At 39.4% G+C, this 23,541-nt stretch overlaps 1 protein-coding gene across 4 annotated transcripts in view; it reads left to right on the forward strand.

The window, feature by feature from the left end:
* The window catches only part of GLI3 (GLI family zinc finger 3), a 207,594-nt gene that overhangs the window by 119,576 nt on the left and 64,477 nt on the right, over positions 1-23,541 (forward strand). For 3 of the 4 annotated variants that reach the window (XM_027675835.1, XM_027675837.1, XM_027675836.1), the window contains 2 exons: positions 15,405-15,610; positions 20,551-20,697. In XM_027675835.1, the coding sequence (XP_027531636.1) occupies positions 15,405-15,610; positions 20,551-20,697 (353 nt within the window). Of the gene's footprint in view, positions 1-1,061; positions 1,151-15,404; positions 15,611-20,550; positions 20,698-23,541 lie in introns of those variants that run through there. The other variant, XM_027675838.1, reaches the window with a different exon arrangement.

Consider the following 23,541-nt stretch of genomic DNA (forward strand, 5'->3'; position numbering starts at 1 on the left):
AAATATTCATGGGCAAAACCATTGAGAACATGTGGATCATTACCTTAATTTAACATTTAACTAAAAATATATAGAATAGCTGCAATGCTTGAGTTCTGTTGCTTGAAATTTCTATTATCTCATTCTGTTATCGGCTTCAAAGAATGTAAGCTCTAAATATAGTGCACATTCAGAGGCTCTGAGCCTGTGGTTTCTTGGACAAAATTCCTGTGTTCTTTGTGCTGTAGTCAGCAGTATTAGTCGAGTGAGCAGATATTGACTGTGGTATTCACGTGCAGTGAACCAGAAGCAAGCCAACTCTATAGAGGCTGCTGTCAAACTTGTTGCAGTGGCCTGTGAGGTACTGGACTGTGACAGACTCCTTTTTTTTCAGTACAATTCTTCCACTCATGTTAAATCTTGCTTCAAAGAGAACTGAAATGTTACAGTCTTAGCTCTTTTTTTTTTCCCCTTTTCTTTTTTTAAAGTGTACTGGTGAGATTCCTGTGTTGTGAATTGGAAGTTCCTAAAGTGAGAGTAGGTATAAACTCAAAGAAATGTAAGCAATGAGTACATCTGCAGTGTAGGAACACAGAGCATCTTCATCATACTCTCACACAGTCTTTCCCTGGCTTAGAATCCATCCTCCCCCAACAAAAACATCAGGTCCTATAATCTTGGAGTATCAATTGAATGTAGTTTAGACTTTTTCTTTCCTAAAGGATGAAAAACCGGAAGTTAAATTAATACTTTGTTTCCCTTTTTGTCATCATATAGATATATTTATGCATATGCCTATATTTGTTTGCATATATGTAGCAAAACATAGGCTCCTGAGCTGGTGTCAGCAGTGCTTCTGAGGTGCAGAAAACTAACTAGCCATCCCCTTGCATATTCTCTATTATATGATGCCAGGGAAAAAACCTCAATGATACCTTTATTTCACTGAAAGGAATGTGCTCAATGAGTGTTTTATCTGTGTGCCTTGGGGTAGGCTGGGCCAACATTTGTGACTGATGTTATCAATTGATAGAGGAAACAATTTAAAGAAAAATGTTATGCTGTTTGATTTTTGCTTTTTGGATACATGACCAAGAAATGACTTGGGACCGTATTTTAGAGGAAGGTTTACATTGAAGATGGACCCTATGAAGTTGCCATTAAAGAGCAGGTGCTTAATCCCTACCAGCACTGTGTCTGTAGGTCTGAATTTACAATACACTATGACTGCATTTATAGTCAACTTTATAGGGGTGTTGGCAATTTTCTGGAGTCTCTGTGGAGGTTAGACACAAAGGCAAAACGTCCTGAAGCCCATGAGTCAGGAATACAAAGCTTCTGAAGGAATGAATTGACCTATCATCTTCTTGAAAGCATTATTTATGAGGTGTTGTGACCATTGGTGTTAAGGATCAACAGAAAATTAGGGAGTATTTCACATGAGGGAGAATTTCTAAACATATCAGATTTAAGTGGCTATCTCTTTAAAGATACACATCTTTGAGTCCTGTAACTCCTGTTGAAATTCAGCCTAGATTTATCATGCCTTTTCCACTGGCCCATGGAAAGAAAGATTGATAGTCTAGTCCAGTTTATAGAGGCCACCAACGCAAATAGCCCCATTTAACAGCATTGTAGACAGATTTGGCAGGGAGGGCAGGAGCTGAATGACCAGGGGCAATCAGGTGTTCTCTCTTTCACCCTGGAAGATCACTATCAGCATGTATCATCAGGACACTACCAAGAAAGCTTTCATAGCTGCCTCTGTCTTTTGCCATAGTCATTCCTTGGACACCAGGCTTCCATCCTTTTCTGGGAACTGTGTTTCTACTCCTGTGATTAGATTGAATTGCAAGGTGCCGAAGGAGCAGATATGTAGGTTGTCCTGCTTGTGCAGGTGTGTTCCAAGTTGGCAAGTTTATTCCCCTTAGGGTTTTCATCTGCACGCCTAGCTACCTACTCTGTTTAGAGAACTAATAATGTTTCCAGCATATAGATAATGCATTTACCTCAAAGACTTCAAAATTGAATGTACTACTTCTCCAAAAAATGTGCAGCCAGAACACTAATTTGCTTTATACTTAATGTTTGTTTTTCACGTATTTCCCCTACAATCACATTAAAAGTGGTGTTTTCACCCATTTCTGGTTCTTGAGGTTGTTCAAAGTTACAGCTTTGCCCAGGAAATGCTTTTTTAACTCCGGGTTTTCACACAAATAGAACAAGAATAGTAGTGTGAAGCCTTTATCTTTTGTTTTTCTTCTGGGGGCTATGGTGTTCCAGCCACTATATGTTCACCATTTGTAAGAACTAACTTGCGGTCTGGACTACACAGCAGCAAAATGGCTTTCAGTGCCTGAAGGATCAAAAAGAAGCTGACCTGACTGAGACAAAACTTCTCAGACCAACAAAAGACCTGAGTGGTTTCCTCATCTTATTTGGTTGCACCTGAGCTAGCTCCCATACCTGGACCTTCGATACTGGCAGAGAAAATATGAGAAATGACTGTTAGCGGAATATCTTTCTTCCCCCCTCCAAACTTAGCAGCGTTCACCTTTGATACAAGTGGTGCTTCACACACCCGTGAATCCTACTGCTCTCATGGATGTTGCTGCTTATCCATGACTTGCACACCTGCTATTTGTGGTGGTGCTTTGAGGATGAGAGAAGCTTGGAAGCTGTTGTGTTTTCATAAGGTCACTCCTTGACTCACGGTCCTGGGTACTGCATACATGTGCGCTGTACAGCTGGTATTGTCACTCAGGTGCACTCTTAAAGTGGATTTTCTTCCCCAAATCATATATTTGTCTTGGGGAAGGGGGGAGGAGGCATTTCAAAAAATAATCTGTGTATTTTATACAGAAATGTATGTATATATAATTTTACACAGGAATTTCTGCACATCTGTATAAATTATTTTTTTTCTGCTGCAAGTAGTAGTGTTAGATGAAAAATTCTAGCTGGTGCTCTCTGTTCAGTAACAGTCACTAATCCTTGTGAATATCAATTTTAGGCTGTCTGCTTATGTTAGTACAGAGATTTGAAGCAAATCCAACCATACCTCAACAGAAATGATTAATGCTGAACCTTCACATCACAGTTTCTGTCAGGATTGTGGTCCTTCAAAGTTAGAATTTTAGTCAAATGTTCCCTTCACAACCAAATCTGGGTAGCAAGTACAACACGAGGGACTTTTAATAACTGAATTTGTCTTTTGTTATTGCCAACGTGTTTTTGTTTTAAACAGTGAAGTTATTATTTTAGCACATAAAAGCAGAATTAAAGAAAAGATTTCTCTCTTCCCCAAATCCCAGTTTAGTAATATTGTGGATGTGACTTACAGTAGGCACTAGAAATGAAAGGTTTTGTTTTGCTTTGGTTTTGAAATCGTGAAAAGAGTGTTTCTTGGCATCACAGAAAATACATTGAGGACAGTGTTCATTTGAGGTAACATGAGAGGCTTTTCGGGGGCTTTGTCAGGAGAAGGAACACCTGCATTAATTAGGGAAGAAGAGAAGCTGAAATTTGCTGAAACAGTAGTGAGCATGGCAATCTTGAGTGCGAGGTAGGGAGGTTTAAAAAGTCATCAGTGAATGAATGAAATGAGGAGAGAGGTACTTAAGTCCTACAAGTGCTAAAAGCTTAATTCACTAAAAATTTTAAACCATTAAATTATGGGAGTAATAACGCATTAATTGAAAATACTGTTTTTCGAGAGAACAGAGTAATTGTGAAATTCATATATCAGTTGATTTCAAAGTTTGATTTTACTGTATGGGTCATACCCACAAGAAGAACTTCCTGTGAATAGCACATGAGTTTTATTGAGTTTTAGGACCAACCTCAAGCTCTTCTTTCTGGTCAGGTAATCCCCCTGGTGGATGCAGTAATCTGGTCCTCACACTGCGGCGGTGGATCTCAATTAACAATGCTGTTTTTCTATGGAGAGTATTGCTGCACATAGGCAGGAGCACTCTTTGCATGCAGACGGCATCCTCTTCTGATCTGTGAATGGTAGAGAGAGAAAGGAAGAGTAATTGTAGAAACCATTTCAACCCTCTTAGCTTTGTACCATTTGGTTGTTTTTCTTCTTCTCCCAGTCCTTCATACATGTATGTATGTGTACCTTCTCTGTCCTGCATAACGACTTCAAGGTTATTTTTTAAAGAACTTAAGGCATTTCCTGAATGTTTTTGAACCAGTTCACCATTTACTGATATATTGCTTTTATAGAAGTCGTCTTTGATGAGTTTTTTGTCACATGCCCCACTGAAGTTTCAGGGTACTCCAGCACTAGAAAAGCCAGTATTTGAGCGTCTTTGTTTTCTTTGTTGAGCTGTTTATTTTGCTTTCTTCCCACACAGTTCCCTGGCCTCACTCTGACAACTGCTTTTCTGCATGAATTACATTCCTCGGGGCCGCAAGTCTCCTAATTCTTCCAGTCGATTTGATTCCTGCCTGTGTGATTAGTCCTCTGCTTCAACACACAGTTGGTCTTTGCCAAGCAGGCTGCTTGCTAAGTGCCTTTAACATGAAGACCTAACTACATTTTTTAACCTCATTAGTCTGTAGGGCACTGCTTCATTTCGGCTTAATAACATGGTCACTATTGAATCATCACTTGCTCTAAAACAGGTTACAAAAAGATTACCTAAGTTGTCTGGTTTTCTTTTTGTATGACTGTGCTTTTGCTGGATACGTTTTTTTCAGCACATGTCCATTTTTAGCATGTAAGTTGCTTTTTGAAAGGAGACCCATCGACTCTACTGAGGTAGATTTGTAATGTAAAAAGAAACTTAGCACCTATGTGGAAATAGCATGACTAAGTAATAAAACTAGTAAGAAAATGTGGTTTTGGAAAAAAATGGTGAGAAGGACCCTAAGATTAGCTCAGCTTCTTAGAGCGTGGTGCTAATAACACCAAGGTTGTGGGCTTGATCCCTGTATGGGCCATTCACAAGAGATGGACTTGATGATCCTTGTGGATCCCTTCCAGCTCAGAATGTCCTGTGAAATTAATACTTATGCTGGTAAGGCTTGGCAGAACTGATAAAAATTTCCTACTTGTTTCAACTTTAGAATTACAAAGGCCTCATCCTCACCAGTTTAAATACAGACTTCTCACTGTAATGCTAGATTTATAGCAATGCGGCCACGGTCTGCCAGGCTTCACTTTGTCTTGTGGGTTCAATTTTTAGCTGAACGTATTGCCACTAAAATTTAGATTTCAGTTGCAATCGTGTATAAATTTGAATGGAAAAGACATTACAGGACTTCCAAATATTGTAAAGGCAGTAAGGAAAAAAAGTTTCCTAAGAAGACAGTGTTACCAGGGAGCTGGGGGGAGAAAGGAGGCACTAGGTCTCATGCCACTTGTGATGGTGCATTTGTGCAGTTGCATAGCACAGCCACTCAGATGGTGAGACTTCATGATTAATGGTGTTTATTCTTGACAGAAGCCTCCTTTATTTATCTGCAATACAGTTTAGTGATTTTATCAGTCACCTGAATGAAAAATATTCAGTCATACCAATATTGCAGTGTAAATTGAGTAGAGTCACTTTTTATTATATCTTTCAGCCTTATCATCTGCACAGTAATTTTCTAGCAGGGGTTTGATATAGAAAGGCTGGATTTAGCTGTACTTGACACAAAGCCTCTTCAATTTCCCCTAAAAGTTCAGGCTACTCTTAGAAATGTGTATAAATATATATATATATATAAAACCCTCTTATCCAAGCAATTTCAGGATTTGAAAGACTAAAGATAAAATGCACAAACCTGGATGTGAGAAATGTTGTTCATATGAAAACATCTAATAACTCTGAAGCCACTGGTGAAATGCTCTTTAGTGTTTAAGCTTGTGGCTTAGTGCAGTTCTTTTTGCATGGCTACATAGTCTGACTTTCTTCTAATCAATCATCATCCAACTCCAATCAGCATACAGGCAGAGCCTATCGTTCATCCTGGGTGTAATTTCAGAGTTGAAGACTATAATGGCCACATACAGCACATTAGTCACTGCGATAACAGCTAGTGGCACTCCTGAGGAAGGGGGAGGATGGGGGAGAAGGGGAATAAAATTCTTCTCATTCTCACAGTGCATTAGTGAAATAGGAGCAAATGTTAAATAAATGTTTATTCAATTAGCTGACTTAACAACATTAAGTGTGAGAAAGCTTCTGACACTCCTTTTTTTTAGGGAGGGAGGGAACGAAGGGGTACATGAATGCAGTAAGAATTTATATATGCCCACATACACATTTGATGATGCCTCTGTGGTTAAACACTTCAAGAGATGGCAGGCTCTGCCTGTAACCTAGAGGAGGCTAAAATTTGAATAGCAAATGAGACCACCTTTAGCGCATCGAAAGAGAATTGCAGAGCAGAGAAGTTTGCTGTAGGAATGCAGTTGGCAATTTTGCTGCCCAGTCTGTTATTACTAACAACAGATAATGAGTAGCCTGTAGAACTTTCAGATTTTTCTACAGTATAGTTTGAAGAGGAAATGGTGTGTGGAGGTCCATGGCAGCCTTATTCAAATAACGTTTGCTTGGACTGTTCATCTGGTTTATATTCATGATGATGATTTCTGCATCAAATGCAGCATTGATATATATTAATGACCACAAGTCAGTAGACTTGGAATCAGCTGAAGGCAGGGGAGGAAAAATTTACCAGCACTGAGGTTGGGCTGTGCTATGAAGCTATAAGGTCTTGCTTTACTTATAGTTCATAGAAGTCAGCACAAACTAAGCAAAATAAGGCAATGCTTGGGTAAGGCTCTAGCCAAAGCAAGTGATGAAAATCACATAGTATCTTGTTAGCATTACTTTTATTTACTGTTTACATTACTGCAATGTCCAACAGCTCTGTACAGGATGGGAGCTCTGCTGAGTGTTGTGCAAATACAAGGAGCTCTGCCAGGAAGAGCTTGCAGTTGGACCTCTTTGGCAAATGAACTCTGGTGAATCAGCACTGATGGCCTTGGGAGTTACCAGCCCCAGCTGTTTTCCTCACCCTGGGGATTATCCCTTGTTCCTCAGCAGGGCTGTGTGCCTTTGCCCCGTTTACGGTCTGGCAGCTTTGCTTTGGTTCCCTGAAACTGAGCAATGAAGTGGTTAGAGGCAGAGAGATGTGATGCCTGTGCTGGGAGGGGCACCAGCTGGGTAGTTGGGGGCTTACCCAGCTTACATAGCTGCCACAAAATTTGCAAGATAACATCTGCAAGAAGCTTAGAAGGCAAGTGGCATTTGGAGGGAGTAGTTATAGTTGTTCACTTTTTTGTATGTTTGCACCCTTTGTGCAAGCAAAGAAATTGCCAAGTAAATCCATGTAATCCTCCCCTAGTCACTGATTTCTTTGCAGCATCCTGAGAAAGATTTGGAGAAAGGAGAGGCAAGCTGGGATGCTCTGTATGCAAAGACCAAGTGGGCAGAGTTTCAGAGGAGTGCCAGAGGCAGTGACAACGGTGGGTGGATGGACAGAAGGAAGAGGAAAAAGAGAGGCAGGTTGTTGTGGGGAGATTACCATTGTGTGAGGAGGAGAACACGCAAACTGGACTTGAGAAATACTGGGAGACACTAGATAGTTTTATTTCCATTTTTCATAATGAAGGAAATAAATCAGTCAAAACTCTATCAGCATACACATTTAAGGAATATGTATCAAGATTCCAAGTCAAGACTTGTGTAATGAAATGAATGTGCCTTTACTCCATGGCATGTGAAGCAGCAGTTGCTTGCTGTAGTCAATAAAGGTGTTACTGTGGGCTGAAGGTCACCAGTGTTACAGGTGACCTTATGTAAACAACATGTTAAATAATGGTATGAATATTCATTGCTTTTCATGACATAAACTCTTCTTGAGGGAATCCACAAGCTGATGGCTGGGTTATTTACGAAGTATTACAAGTAGCAGAGGGTGCATGTAAAAAACCTGGGTCTGTGTTCAGGCAGTCCGTCAGTTGAAAAATAGGAATACAGTCATTGACTAAGGATTTAGTGCCCTGATTAATGTAGCCAATTTTTAACTGTAACTACATAATGTTAACACTTCCCAAAGAAGGAAAGGGGAACTAGAGTAATATTCTTTTGCTGTCGGTCATCACATAATTGTCGTGCATGATTTCCAGCACCATGAAAATCTCTTGTGCAGTCATTTGTGTCTTTTTTCTTTTCTACAATGATACCTTTTAACTTTATGAGGGAGAAACTTTTTGTTCTAACCCCAAGTAAGGTTATTTATATATTTTAGAATTTACATACCAGAACTGCACACTTTTTGGAAGGCATTGTCTTTGCCTCAATGAGAAAATATTAATAACATGGGATCTCTTGGTCTGACCTTTCCACTGTAGAACATTTTCTGAGTGCTTTACCACAGTTTTACGCATGGAGAAACAGCAGATGAGGAAGACAGCAAACTTATGCAAGGTGATAGCCGATAAGTGATGGAAACCAAACCAGAGCCTGTGTACCTTAAACCCTGATCTAGCTCCTCTTATGCATGAACTGCATAGACACTGACCCATTCATGGTTTATTTGAACATATATTTACCGAATGGAAGGTTGCTACCAAATCAGATTCTGTGACTTACTTTCCCATACTGACTACAGTTCCAGTGTGAATTTCGGAGGAAAAGTGAGCAAATATTCACTAAGTGTTGGAACATGGAAAACTATATAGGAAATCCAGAGGGGTTTTTTTTATATTAGGACTTAAACATGTTCTTTTTTTCCTTCTTCTTCATTTTCACCATTAAGAAAATATAGTTTAGTTAACAGTGCTTACTCTTTTGCAGCACTTCAGCTGTTTTACATGAAGTGTGCTCTGACATTTTCATGTATTCAAATAATTCTTTAAATGTTCATAATCAATTGCTTAGTTTTCCTAAGTCCAAGAATGTGATATAGCAGCTTTGAGGCAGTGAGTGATTTTAGGGGAATGAACTGCCTATTTTAACATGCAAATTCAAAAAAAAAAAGTATTAAAAATTATATTCTTGATTTCCTATACTATATATTTATGGGTTTGGTTGTTTACTAATTCAATTAGAAGTATAAAGAGAAAAAGATCTTGCATTTTAAAAATGCTCAGTGCTGGCCTCAATCTCCTTGCATCGAAGTCTCAAAGCTCAATTTTCTTAATATAAAAACCTTTTTTTATTAGCCAGTTATTGACTGCTGGTGCTCAAGATTCAGTCTGTACAAAGAACTATGGCATTAAACATACAATACAAATTTAACATGGGAGATATTACCAAAGGAATTGAGCCATGTGCTTTAGAAGAGGAGTCACTACATACCAAGACAGTCCTTATTGTTTGTTCATCTTCCAGGACCTACTAGAAATAAAAGTGTTCATGTTTTGTGTGCAGACATCAGAAGAATATTACAGGAAAAGAAAAAAGGAAAAAGAAAAAAGAAAAGTATCATAAGCAGTTTAAAGAGTTTAATATTTTTCAATTCTTCAGGCAGGACTGAATCGAACAGTTATCAGAGAAACAGTGTGGTTATCATTGCTCTGAGAGTTATGCCATCAATGCTTGCTCCAGCATTGAATAACATACTGTTAAATGATTAAATATTGAGGTTTGAACTTTGACACTTTCATAATATAACAAGATGGATGAAAAGGCAATAATAAATTAGGTTATGTTACAATATTTCATCCCACTTCGTTGACAAGCTTTGTTCTGTGAGATAGATTATTGTTCCATCTGTAACCTCAGCTCAGTGTCATATTTACAATGTTATAGTTAAGAATCACTTGCTGTTTTCAATATAAATGTATTTTTCAACAGATTCATAAAAGAGCCATTTAAAAATTTATCAGGACAAAACTTGACATTAAGATTTCCAGTCCTGGAGTTATAGTTTCCTTTAAAATCAGTATGGGCTTAAATCACCATGAATTTTTTTTTTTCTTTTGTAAAAATGTTGTGCTTAGAAGAGGCTTTTGCCCAAGCACAGCTTAAAGTTATTTGGAAACGATTTATGACAGATCACTTCTCTAACACCAAACCACCTCAGAATTTTCATCCAGATTTTCCTGTGACACAGACCTTTGTGGCTGTCCTGAGTGGCTTTACACCTACTTCCAGAAAATATTGCTATTGAAGAATGTGCTCTGATGAGTGGCAGGGTCATGGAACCGGCTGTAGTTTTCACAGTTGCAAGCGATACAAGAACAGGGACAATTTGCACTGTGTTGATATTTTGGTATGTCTTAAAACAGTTCAAGGACTCCAAAACAAGCTAAGTACCCTGAGGCCACTAATTGGCCATAATGGTCTTGAGCAGCCTCACCTGAGACCTCTACCAGCACCTCATGCACCCAGGAGCCCATTTTAAGCTGAGCTGCCTGATCTGTGTTGTAGGTAGTGCTCATTTTTGGTCCTGTCCTTGGCTGAGCTCATGACCCTCCCTGTAGGTAGCTGTTCTGGATGGAGCCCTCAGAGCCATGGTGTAGTTTTGTCTTCCTCCAGTCTTTGTCCCTATCTCCTTCTGCACTTGACTGGCCCAGCCCAGACCGGGTTTGTCACTTTGTCTTGTCTCAGACTGCTGATAGACTGTGTTGCCAGCACCTGGCTCTTGTCACAGCTCATGTCTGGTGGCATGTGGTGCACTGCTTGTGTGTGGCTCCTGGCTTGCCTTCTCTTAGGGAGCAACTGGGCCTTGCTGCTCACCAGCACCCTGAACTGGGTCTCTTTTCTTCCCATCCCCTCCTTCAGTTCCTGGGCTAACCACTCTAACTCAGTTACGTGCATAAATCCATGTAAGATAGTATCATGGACTTTGGGCTGGTCCTCTACCTGGCTCTTCACTAGGTCTATATGAATGATATAACTGTATGACTGGAAAAAGTGTTTCTGAATCTTGTCAGTATGGCACTGAGAGGGCGGTTGAAAGGCCATGTAGTCAACAACCACTGTGTTGGCTTACCTACCTGGGGACTTTCACCTCTAGTCATAGCCAGACAGCAGTGTTTCACCTGCACAAGTTGGGTGCTCCATTAGTACCAAAGAAAGGGATAGGATTTGAGTTCGGACAGTCTGATCTTCTTCATCGTAAAACTGGCTAACATTTAAATAAAAGAACAGCCTAAAGTACATGGTAGGAGCCCCCCTATCCCAGTTCTCTCTGCTTATGGAAAGAATGTGACCCTTTCAAGATAATACTAGATAAAGATCTGTGCATGCAGATCATTTTGAAATACATATAGCTCGCTCATGCTTGCTGCATCATCTCTCAGGTTCCCATGATCTTCCTTTCCCAGTTAAAAAAGGGCTGTATGGACTGAAAAGGAAATTGTACTTGGTTAGCTTTTTGTGGTGGTTAAAATCCAAGCCTGCTGCTAGGCAGTCTTCTTGTGCAGATTTCATCTGTTGCAGCTGTAAGCAACAAAACAAAATGACACACCATTTTCATGACCAATAACTGAAATCTTACATATAGTTCACCTCTGGTTCAGCAGTGGTCAGAAAAAAACATTTAAAAAAACCACTGGCTTCACATGCTTTGTGATTTGCCATGCTCTGCTCACAGCTTCTGAACTGGTGTGACCATGTAAATTTTTAATATTGTCCAGACACCTCTGTAGCATTCATCAAAAAAGAAGTGTCATGACTAATAGGAAAAAAATACACCTGTTTGCCCTTACACTGATCTCACTGCCTCAGCACGTGTGAGCCATTCGCCTGCTGAGTAGTTGAGATTTCCCAGAGCATCAGAGTTGGGACAGGAAGAAGCTGGCAGGCTGGATATAAGTGGGGAGTGGGAAGTCTTGTGTTACATATGGAAGCTGTGTGGCATGCATGATATTTTGCCACTTTAGCAGCGAGCAGGAAGGCTTTCTGGACAGAAGGGAGGAGACTCCTTCACGGCCAGCCCTGTTCTCTGTTCCTTCTTATTTATGTCAGGGTTGTAGATATAATCAAGGCTACTGAGAAAATAATAAAATCATCCTAATGTAACAGGATAAAAATTAGTGATGAAACACAGCCATAGGATCTCTTTTACACACAAACCTGGAGATCTCCAACTTCAAGTAAGTATTGAAAGTATGATAGGCTTTGTATTAAATTTGAGTTTGGAGGATCTCTAGGAATAGACACAGAGGACCCAATTCAGAAAACAGCATGCATCTGCTTTGCTCCCTCCCTAATGTGTTCTGAGTATGTTGTTTAACAGGAAAACCCCTGCACAGGAGAGGATGCAGAGCAAGTTCTCCCTCTCAGGCTTTACAGGTGAGGCAGAAATTTTCAAGCAGTATCACTGAAAATCTCGTTGCCTCTTCTTATGCTGAAGCGTCATTGCATCCCATGAAGTAGCCTCAGACCCAAGGCACAACACCATTTGCCAGGACGCACAACTAGATCGTAGGACGTCTGGCTAAAGAGGCCTGAGTTTGAAGGAGAGTACCCAGCTTTTTACCCTGCTCATGGCAGCAGAGTTGGACTAGATGACCTCTAAAGGTACCTTACAACCCAAACCATTCTGTTGTTCTATACATGTGAAATAGAAACTATTAGGGGATAGACTGCCAGCCAAATCTGGAGATTTGATTTGCTTGTTACTGAATGAGTGTCTGCAGAGCCACTTCTGGGCTGTACTATTTGCTGTTTACAGAACAAAAGTCATTCTTTAGTGGTACACAATGAAGTTGCAAAGCAACAGTAAGGGTGTTTGGCTGCACCCTTTCTAAAAGTCACATTTTAGTTTGAAGGAGGGAGTTAATACTTGTGAAAGATGTTCATAGTGAAGTTTAATCACAGAGGGAAAGGAAGAATATGTGACGTTTATTGGAATAAATCAGGATGACTCAAACTGTGGGACTGAGAGCAGATGAAGGCATGAGAGAAAAGGAGTCTGTGGGGAAAGGAGGCTCTGGAAACAGAAGATCGAGAAAAGTCTAGTCTGAAAGTGAACAGAGAAGTTAGAAGCATGTTAAAATCAGATGCTGGAGAGAAATTGAGACATATCAGAGTCCAGAGCTGAGAATTCTGTGTGGAATCTGATGACTATTTTTGCCTCAGATAATACTGTTTATATGTCTGCTGTTGACTGAAGTTACCCAGGTTGGTGTCCTTTCCCTAGCATCCTTGGAAAACTGAGAAGCTCAGAGGACCAGAGAGAAAGAGGCAGGGCTGGGGAGAAGAAGCGGTTGAGTCCTGGTGTCCTTGAATGGCTCCTGTTGGATACAGAGAAGCTGACAGCCTGACTCTTAATCTTGCTCCTGCGGCAGCATTTGGCTGTTGGCCAGCTGGAGAGTGAATCACTGAGGTTGATACAGACTTTTAGCCTTCTTGCATAAGCATTTGAACAGTTTTCTGTTCAATATGCACCAGATGAGGCCAGGGCTTCTGCGTGCCTGCATGGTTTTTTTGTTCCTAACTCTGAGTTGAGATCACATTAAAAAAAAATAAGACTTGTAAAATGTCATCCAAACTTAGTTTCTTTGTTAATCTTGTATTAAATTTGCTATACTACTGTGTTTTCCTCACTGCCAGGATGGGAAACTCACTCTGTAATGTGATATTCAGCTGTAGTATTTTTGCTTCCGACATCACCATGAGTTTTAAAGCTCCGGCCTACCACATTTGACATCATAGGGAACCATGAGACAGCAAATGCTCCATGGCTGGTGCAGTTTCACAGTAGCAAGATTAAAGATGCGCTTCCACTGTAAAACAAAGGTACTTTAAAACCATGCAGAGAAAAAGTTCTCTGAAAAAAGATATCTGTTTTGCATGATGGTGGAAAATGCCTTCTGGTTTCAGGTTCTTGGTGCATTTTAAATACGGTGAAGGTGTACTAGTGAGGGGTTAGGCTTCATCTGGGTTGCTTGCTTGGGTGCCAAAGGAGTGATTGCGTAGCTGGTACCTGCTGCTAGCACAGAATGAATGCAGCTCTCTAACAAACTTTGGAGCTGGGAGGTAATTTCATATGGAAAAGCTAAACAGGCTTACCTTGCAGAAAGCTGTAGGAAGGCAAGAAGCAAAAAAGTCAAATAGGGAAGGGAAAAGGAGGAGAAAAACACATCAGGAGAAATCTTCATTCTTCAGATTTTATGAGCTCTCATGGATTTAGTAGCAGGGAAGCTGGCATCATGTTAGGAATTCATGACTTTGATCACTGCCCCGCTCATATTGCTAGCATTTCTGAGCTGATGGCAGGGCAGAATTGGCTCCTACATAATATTATGTTCTGTTGGCCTTTTAGGTGATGACAACTACCTCCATTGATCATGTTATGTGTATGTTAAAGGAAAAAAATACATTTCTTGTTTGATTACTCCTTGTAAGCCAACAGCATCAAAGGAACAGCCTGCCCTCACTGCTCTCACAGCTGCTGCCTGTGTCTGTGCTGTATATATGCTAAATTAATTGGAAAAACAGGGACAAAAAGGCATTTAGTTCGGGTCAACCAGTTGGACTACAGCAAATGCATGACAGGCTTAATCATTGTCTTTTGTCAAAGAGCAGGTTGGCAAGGGCAGGCACTCCAACCCCCTTCTGCTGAAAACTGGACTTTTTCCAGTGCCTTTGGAGATGGGATGCTGTTAGAGAAGGGTCTTCGCGCAGATCCCAGACGCTGTCATATCGACAGGGTGGGATGATGGGGAGGGTTACGGCAGGTTATTTATCTGTTGTCAGCTGTGAACTCAGCTTTCAGCCTTGGTTCATCACAGCTTCACACACATAGCATGAGAGGGCACAACAGCTCTCCCTTCACCAAAATGAGGTAGTTAATTAATGGGGTCTTGTTAAAAGGCATTGGTCTCTGGCGCCATGCTAAAAACAAACATATGTGGCAATCTTTCTTCCTTTACTACCAAGTTTTGTGTATTTTTCATGGGAAGGGACAGCAAAAAAAAACGCTCCAAAGGAGCATACAGTCTTAGTGGTTTACAAAGCTTGGGTTTTCTGGGATTATTTCTATATAAACATGCATCTTGGACTTTCTGGAAGAGTAAGCTGGCAAATGAAGGGAGTGGATGCAGTGTGGCTCTCAAAGCTCCTTTTTCAATAGCCACATGGTTTTGAAGATGTAAATGATTCTGAATCTCAGTATGTCTTCCATATTTCAGTAAGAATTACTTTGTAGTATACAGGGTGCATATTTCATACTAATTAAAGTGATTTTCTTTTAAACTCCTTGGGGAAAAGGTATTGAGGGATGTAAAGCTTAAACCAAATATAAAATCATGTTAAAATTGGTCAGAGAAATGTTGGTAATAATCGGTACAGAGAAGAATTAATTTCCTATCCTTTTTCTTTCCAGGCAGTTGACTTCAGTACATGTGCAACTTAGTCATTATTCTTCAAGAAATGAATGTTGTGTTGCCTTTACTATATTTTTCTTTATTGCATACATAACCTGACTGGTTTTTGTTTATTTTTCTTCCTTTTTTCTTCCAGGCCTTCTGCCTTATCTAGTAGCCCGACATACTCAGAACTTCCATTCCTTAGAATTTCCCCGCACCGAAATCCTGCTGCAGCATCAGAATCTCCCTTCAGCACACCTCACCCATACATTAACCCCTACATGGACTACATCAGGTCCCTGCACAGCAGCCCGTCCCTCTCCATGATCTCAGCAGCCCGTGGACTCAGCCCAACAGACGGTGGGTTAAGATAGGCTTCCTGTTTTCTGTCATTGTAGCAACTTAAGTTATATTAATCTTGTCAACATTTTTCCCCCTTGTTCAAAGCAGCTTCAGCAGATTTGTCAGACATATTCATTATGTCATAAATGTTTCAATACTTCATCAGCCGATCATGGCTCATTTGTACATCTCACAAACGTTGAAACTTCAGGGAGAAGGAAAAAAATAAGCCCATCCTCATTCAAAATTTATGCTGGAAGGGTGGTGTATGTCTTGTGATATCTTTTGTTTGTGGAGCTGACCTGGGGTGTGATTCTGATCTCCCAAAAAATCCACTGTATCTGCACTGAATTGAGCCAGATTCTTTTTGAGTGTACATCAGTGTATAACTATGGAGTTCTTCAGGCGCAAAAGTCTTGTTAATTAAAATAGTATTTTTCAATCATACAGAGCATGCACTGGCTCATTATACTTAGTCAGTAGTTCTGTTAAAGTTATGTAGAATTATTTCAGTTTATCCTAGCTAACATTATGGCAAAATGAAATGATGCTCATGTAGAAATGGCTGATGATCAGGACTGTCCGTTTTAGTCTAAATGGTGGGCAGTATACTTGAAATATTGATGTTTTAGGTCTTGGTGTGATCATGGCTATTACTTTCCAGGTCATTTGGGTTGAAGTGAACTTCTGTGACCACTCTTGTCATTACTCTGGCACATTTCCTGTTCATTTCAGTGGGAATTTTGCTGAAGTGAGCCATGAACAGAGTTGCAAAAGGACTGTCTTGTTAGTAGTAAGTTTTTCAATAATACAGTAAGCAGTTTGACATTTCAAAATTGTAGCATTTGCTGAAGAGAGCTAAAATATAACATATTCAGGAACAACTATGTAGTGAAGGTAATTAAACTGTTACTTTAACTATGGGAGAGATCTTCCCAGTGTATTCAGAAACTTACCAGAGTTAAACTGCCTTTAGCTGAATTTGAAAAATGAGCAGTGCACCCTATCCAAACGGATAACTAATTAATCCTCGCTTATCAGAATATATACCTTTACAGTTAATCCATTAGTTATGGGCACATATTCTTATGAGAATAAATTTTAATGACCTATTGTCAGTCAAGGTATATGGCATGCACATAGGGCTTTCCTAGCAGCACTTTGGATGTTGCATGAATTCTTGCTAATTCTACCCTTTTTGTTTCAGCCAAAATGTTTAAAAAATATTTTAAAGGAACAATTTGAATGCTCAGAAATGCAAGTTTTGACTTTGGAAGCTTTGGAGCTTTTGATATAGGATAAACATGATTGAGCTATAATGTAATGGCATAAATTGGGAAAACTATTGTGATGTATATTTGAGCTTTTTCACAGGAGCTAATATGCAGAACACTTTGCTATCTTTCCTTCAGTACTCTTCGGGTCACATTCCTGCCGAATTTAATTTATGCTTAAGGTACACTCCAGTTGCACACACAAAGGAAGGTGTGAAGGAAACCACTCATCACAGAACATTATGTCATTAAACTGTACATTCTTGGTCTCAGGTACACCACACTGAATTCACTTGCAGAGATGTAGGCACATAGGGCTTTCTGATATACAGTGGGATATCTGATCTGGAACCCAACTGACACTCCAGAAAGGCAGAGATCTCCCAGAGATGTCTCAGAGTAAAATTTGGTTCCAGATTCTGGCACTTAAATGTAGGTGTCTAGAGTATAGAAATCTGTCTGTGATCTCAGTGTGCTGCTTTGCCCTCATAGTCCAGTGAGTTCTAGGTACTGCAGCCAGTGAAGCTTTAGAGAACTATTCAGTTCCCCCAATATGGACACTTAAATGTTAACAGCTGAGTCTGGAGCTCTGTCATGACTTTGGTGGTGCTACAATTTGTCGGTCTACAATGTAGGTGTTTGGTGACAGTTCAGCTGCCTTAACTCCAGCTGCCACCTCAGAAAGACAGTTTTCTCCTCTAAGGCCTGTCTCAAACCTGCCAGCCTCATGTAGGTAGCTGGTATACTGACAGGCTTTCAGATGGCACAAGACAATCAGGTAGTTGAGTATACTCTGTCTCAGCACTCATCCCCTGACCTTGATCACTGACTGTATACACAACCTTAGCCTGTCATAAGCATAAGCAAAATTGACTAGCTTAAGAGCCTTTCTTTGGGTTTTAAACAAATACATATTACTACACTTTTCGTGTAGGCTCACAGCTTGATCAGTTACCATAGCCTAGGTGTTGTGCAGCATCCAACGAAAATACAATAACTTGATTAAGGCATTGAAAATATCTCAGTCAAACTACATGCTATTGAAAAGCTGCAAGTTTGTTCTCTGGAATCCAGAGTTTGTTGTATGATCAATCAGGTATACAATTAAATACTTTTGTCAGATATGGGTTGCTTGGATCAGATAGTCGGAGTCATGACTTGAGCACTGCTAGAATACAAATAAAAAACTTCCATGATTTAAAGGGGTACCTGCACATAATGTACTAATAATGTAATGGATACCCTGGCTTAAGTTGTATAGCATTTGAACTGTGAAAACTTGGAAGTTGTTACTGCTCTTCTGAAAGTCACAGTGAGATTTCTCTTGCTACCCTAATTGCTTGAGGCCAGTTAGATAATTAGGTCAGTGTACTATTGGGCTCAGTGTGTCGACTCACAGATCTGGGGATGGCCAGGAGCCAAAACAATCTGGAAACTAACGAAGAGCAGTTTCACATTCATTACAAGTAATTTACAACTGCCACAGCAGCTGTAATGGCAGTGTCTTTCTATCTTGTCACTTCACCTGACCCAGCAGATTTGGTGGGCCAGGTGTGGCTGAGGACTCCTCTGAGGGTTTGGAGCAGGGGTACGGAAGGAGTCATCAGTGTATGTAGAGGAGAGTGCTCAATTGAAGCTCATCAGTGTCTACGGTGCAGAAGCAAATGTCTCCTCTTGTAAAAAAAGCAGGAACAAGGCTGAAGCTACCCAGGAATAAACAGGAGAAAATTCAGGGATGCGGGCCTTCCCATTTACCCTTCATTTACCCTTCATTCAATACATCATTTAGTAGGCTACTTTTTTATGTTTCAGGAAGATAGTAAGAAATTATCTTTAAAGAGCACCAGAGCATTTCTTGGCATATGGAACATTTAGTAATGCAATTATGTGCTTACTATGTTTTCTGCAGCAGTTCGTTTTAAAGTTTGCAGCCAGTATTATTGTTAGTTAACCCAGACACTTATGTCAGAAAGCTCAGGAAGTATTTTGAGTGTCTGGAAAGATACCATGGTTGCCTACTACTGTAAAACTTTAAAATCAGTGATTTAGTGTGAGTTATTAATCTTTTAAAAATTTGGCCTGAATAATTTCTTTGCTATTTCACAGAAAGTGGAAAGATTGTATTTAATTGTGAAGTTGTTTTGTAATTTGGAAAAAATATCAACAACCCTTAGTTTATCTCAGCTCATTTTTATGCCATTCCCATTCCTGTCTAATGTACTTCTATATTTCCAAACCTTTCCTGATATAGGTAATGTTTAGCATTTTAACATCAAAAGCACATTCTTTCATTTTATTTGATAAAAATAAAGATGGGTTATACACTTCAGGAATCTGTTTCTAAATAAACTTTTCTCCAAACTCCAACGTCACGTTTACCTCCTTTTAATGAAAAAACGTTGATTCTTTGCTTTTAAGGCTTGCATTTAGGATCTGATTCTCTAATGAAAATATAAATTATCCTGTGTAAATAACAATAATCAGGTTAAGTAGGTAATTCAAAGAATTTCAGCTTAAAATTTTATTTTCATTCAGGATTCAGATTGCTGAGATTAAAGAAAAATCTCATTAAATTGTATGAAAGAATATTAAAAAAATCTGTTGGGGTGTAGCCCATTAACCTAAGGAAACTGAAGTGTTTTAGGCAAACTTACATACCATCTTCTGCTGGCCAGAATGTAAGGAAATTTAAACTGTTTTGCAAGTGGGACAAGTAGAGAGCAGAGAGGAAGGCTGTTTACTTCAGGCTGGATAGCAAGTCAGAATCAGGATCAAGGAGAGGGAGCTCAGCTTATTTTATGAGCTCTTGAGATGACCCTCAGTCAGTAGCATCTGAAGCCTGCTGAGAGGAGATTATATTAAAATTATGTTAATTTTTGTATTTGTCCAGAGTTGCCCATTAGTTGAAGACGTGCTTGAAAACGGCAGGGGAACGGAAAGCTTGGATGTTATTTTTACAGGAGAGAATGGCTAATATAAGTCATTATCAGAGGACTGCCTCACTCATAACCTCACTGATGGGATGCAGAGCCTATCCGGGCTGTGGTTTCGTGTCTGCAAACAGGCTTGTGTGTCAAGTATATTTATATATGAACTTTGAAGGATGGAATGGCTGTATTCATTGACTTCATCTGTTCTCCTATGTTGTTCATAGACAACTATTATTTGTCCTGAAAACATGCTTTACCTCTGTTTGCTCATTAGCATAGACACAAAGGGACACTGTGATTGAGAATCTTCTAGTTCCCTAAGTAAAGACTCCAGAAACTTGAATGCTTATGGATGTTCAGCCACATTGTCACCTTACAGACAGATTCCTTTGCACCAGGGATGAGGTAAATGGGAATAAAACTCTAGGAAGGTTTGCCTGCTTTTTTATGTAACTAAATAAATCATACTATTTCCATTGCTGTCAGCCTGTCACTTTTTGAGTCACTTAATAATAAATATAAAAACATGAGATCACCAAGCTTGTTAATATTTTCTGCCTTGCTGTTTTTTGAATGGTGTCTTTACAGTATGATTGGTTGAAATATATTGACCAGGGGTGGCATACTGCAGACACTGCATTACATTAAAAAATAAATAAGCTGTTTTAATAGCCAGAGAAACCAGCAATGTGGTAAAACTTTCCTTCTTGTTTATCTTACATCACTAATGGTACTTTTATGTTGTTTTTTTTAGCTCCACATGCTGGTGTCAGTCCAGCTGAATATTATCATCAGATGGCTCTGTTGGCAGGCCAGCGCAGCCCATATGCAGACATCATTCCTTCAGCTGCCACTGCAGGAGCCGGTGCTCTTCATATGGAATATCTTCATGCCATGGATAGTAAGTGATATTTTCTAGAAATTTAGACAGTCCTGCAAAGGGAACCACATGGATTGTTTGTGGTCTGACCCAAAAGACTTCCACACTGATAGAGAAGTGGGAGTCAACATAAGCCTCCTCATGAGGCTGGAGGATCAGAGAATTGATTGCCAAATGTACAAGGGTTATGTCAAGCCTAAAAGTAAACTTTGAGAGAAAGTAGGGAGAGGCTCAGGACTGCTCCTGCAAACAGGTTATAAATTTTATTTCCAGCAGGACTTGAGTGCATTTGAAAATGTCCTTTTCTGTTCACAATCAGTAACTCACTTTCATAGTTAGGCTGAGTATTTCCCTGATGAGCTCTCTGTTAACAGAAAGTTTACATCTGTTTTTCAGTTAGAAGAGTATATCCCCCACCTTTTTAGAGAGTGCTAGCTGTGCTTACAAGTTGTGTATCATAGACCAATACAGTTTGAGACCACTTGTAAGGTAAAGCAGTTTGAATTCTCAAGGATCCTTGCTTAGTTTTCCATAATATTAAGAGCCTTTCTCTGCCTACCCAGCATCTTTCAGTCCTCTAATCTGTTTCTGTTTCTCTGTTGAAGGAGGAAAACAGAGGACCCTGATCCAAACTGTTTGCTACTGCTGCTTTTGATCAACCAGAAAGGATTATGCAGAGTACTCCCCTCTAGTCATAGATGCTTACATACTTTTCAGGATATACTCTGTTCCTTCCAATGAGGAAAATAAAAAGATGGTGACAAGAAAAGGTGGTTCTTGATAGTACAGACCAATACAGTAGCAATAGACCACCTTGTTTTCCCACATATTTTGAAACTTTATGTTTTCATGCAGTTTTTTCTTCCTGCTGTTGGCTGCCTGCCATAGTTGCTGATCTCAAGGAGTGTGGGAGTTGGGAGGTTCACCTCTGAAATGCATGGGAGTACAGATAGCTAGCCCTGCAGAACAAATGCCTTGGAGTGTGAAGTAGTTAAACAACCAACAATTTTAAAGAATCAGGCAAGACAGATAGTTGTGAAACTGGACAGGAAAGCTATTTTCATTCTGTTACTTTGATAGTGAAGGATTTTTTTTAATTCAGTTTCTGTTGTCAGTCTCACTGCCCTGGAAGCATGCATGAAGAATTTACAGTAACATAACATACCTTGAGCCCACTTCAGAAACACAAAGTTACACAAGTAGTCTGGACTTAAACCAGAAATTACTGTGAAGGCTTCAGTACTTGAAAGCTTAAGAATATGATACTTCCTGATTTGGATTTTGAGAGGAATAGAAAAGATGAGGCACGCTGCTAAAGCATTGGATGCATATTAATAATATCTTGCAGAATAGAAACTCTGCTGTGCATGGTTCAGGTAATGTAAATTTGCTGCTGTGTTCCAGTTACAAGGACAAATCCCCAGCTTGTATGAATGGGCATGACTTCATTGGAGTAAAAGGATCATAGAATCCTAGAATAGTTTGGCTTGGAAGGGAACTTTGAAGGTCATCTAGTCCAATCCCCCTTGCAATGAGCAGGGATATTTTATATTTTCAATGATTTTGGTTCCTATTGTGAGAGAGTGTCTGAATGCATCTAAGTAGCAGTACCAAACCACATACTTGGATGCGGACTTGATTGAGTGTGTTTATTCAGCCTTTAGAAAAAGTGAATACCAGGATGTATGCCAGAAAACAAGAAAAACAGAGGACATTACAGTACTCATACAAATAATGGCATTTGCACAAGGATCTTCCTGTGTTAGTAGAGATTGTGTATGCTGTAATCTACATAGAATTGCAGCTTTTGCATCCCAAGAATGTTATCTCTTCTTACTTGAGGGGAAGTATTTTGACCTTTGCCAATAAATTCAACCCATTCATAAAAGGTACCTAAACACCATCTCTAATAAGGATATTTATGGTCACGAGTTTTAGCTGTGATATATTTGAAATGCACACTTTAATTTGTTTTGTGTTTGTTTTTAAAAATTAAGATCACACATGGGAGATTCATTATAGCAGCAACTTTTCAATTAGGCATTATTTCAGAGTTAAAGACAAAAAATGTGTAGCACTATTATGCAAATGGGTTATTTTTAAACAGTAAATAGAAAATTAAAATAAGAGTGAATCCTAGTAAGGTCACTCAGCTCACCTTCTATATTTGATGAGAATGTGTTTAGTCAGGCAGTAGCTGCTTTTATCTAAATAGAGTATGAATTTACCCTTTTACTTTGTAAAAACTAATTAAAACTATCTTAACTTGCATGGGTATACAGTAAATTAATTGTCATTAAGTAGGAATCTGAATGTCCTATCATTCATCATGCTAAAGAAAACCCCTTTCTTCTTTGTCAGATTTTTAGATTAGAAACAAGAACAAAACAATTAGCAGGAAGCTGATATTAAGGCTTTTAAAAAAACAATAAGAATGCCCGTGTATGCATTTAATAACAAAGTACAGTGATCAATGCAAAGCAATCCCATTTGTTTGTATCTTTCTTCTTAAGGATTTGTATGGTGATCTTAAAAGTACTCTTTCGCCTTTGCCCAGGCTTCTCAAAGGAAACAGAAGAGACATGAGTAGTTTCCCTCATTATCTGCTATCAAATTCTGAGCAAGTTGACTCAGCTGACTGAAAGGCTGCTGCTCATTTATTCCGCACAACAACCAAATAAATGCAAACAAGACATTGTTCTTCTTTTGTGAAGCAAGTCTGTCTCCTAGTTGTGTGTTTATACAGCATCTAGCACAGAAATTTGGAATCTCTGCCCCCTTCTGTAGTGCAAATAATTCCAACGCCAGCATGCGCTGGGTTCTAAAGCGTGTTACATAGAGTTTGTGTAGTTTGGGGACTTTTGT

This window comes from Neopelma chrysocephalum, unplaced genomic scaffold (assembly GCF_003984885.1).
Source record: "Neopelma chrysocephalum unplaced genomic scaffold, ASM398488v2 Primary Assembly neopelma1_26, whole genome shotgun sequence".
Taxonomy (NCBI): domain Eukaryota; kingdom Metazoa; phylum Chordata; class Aves; order Passeriformes; family Pipridae; genus Neopelma; species Neopelma chrysocephalum.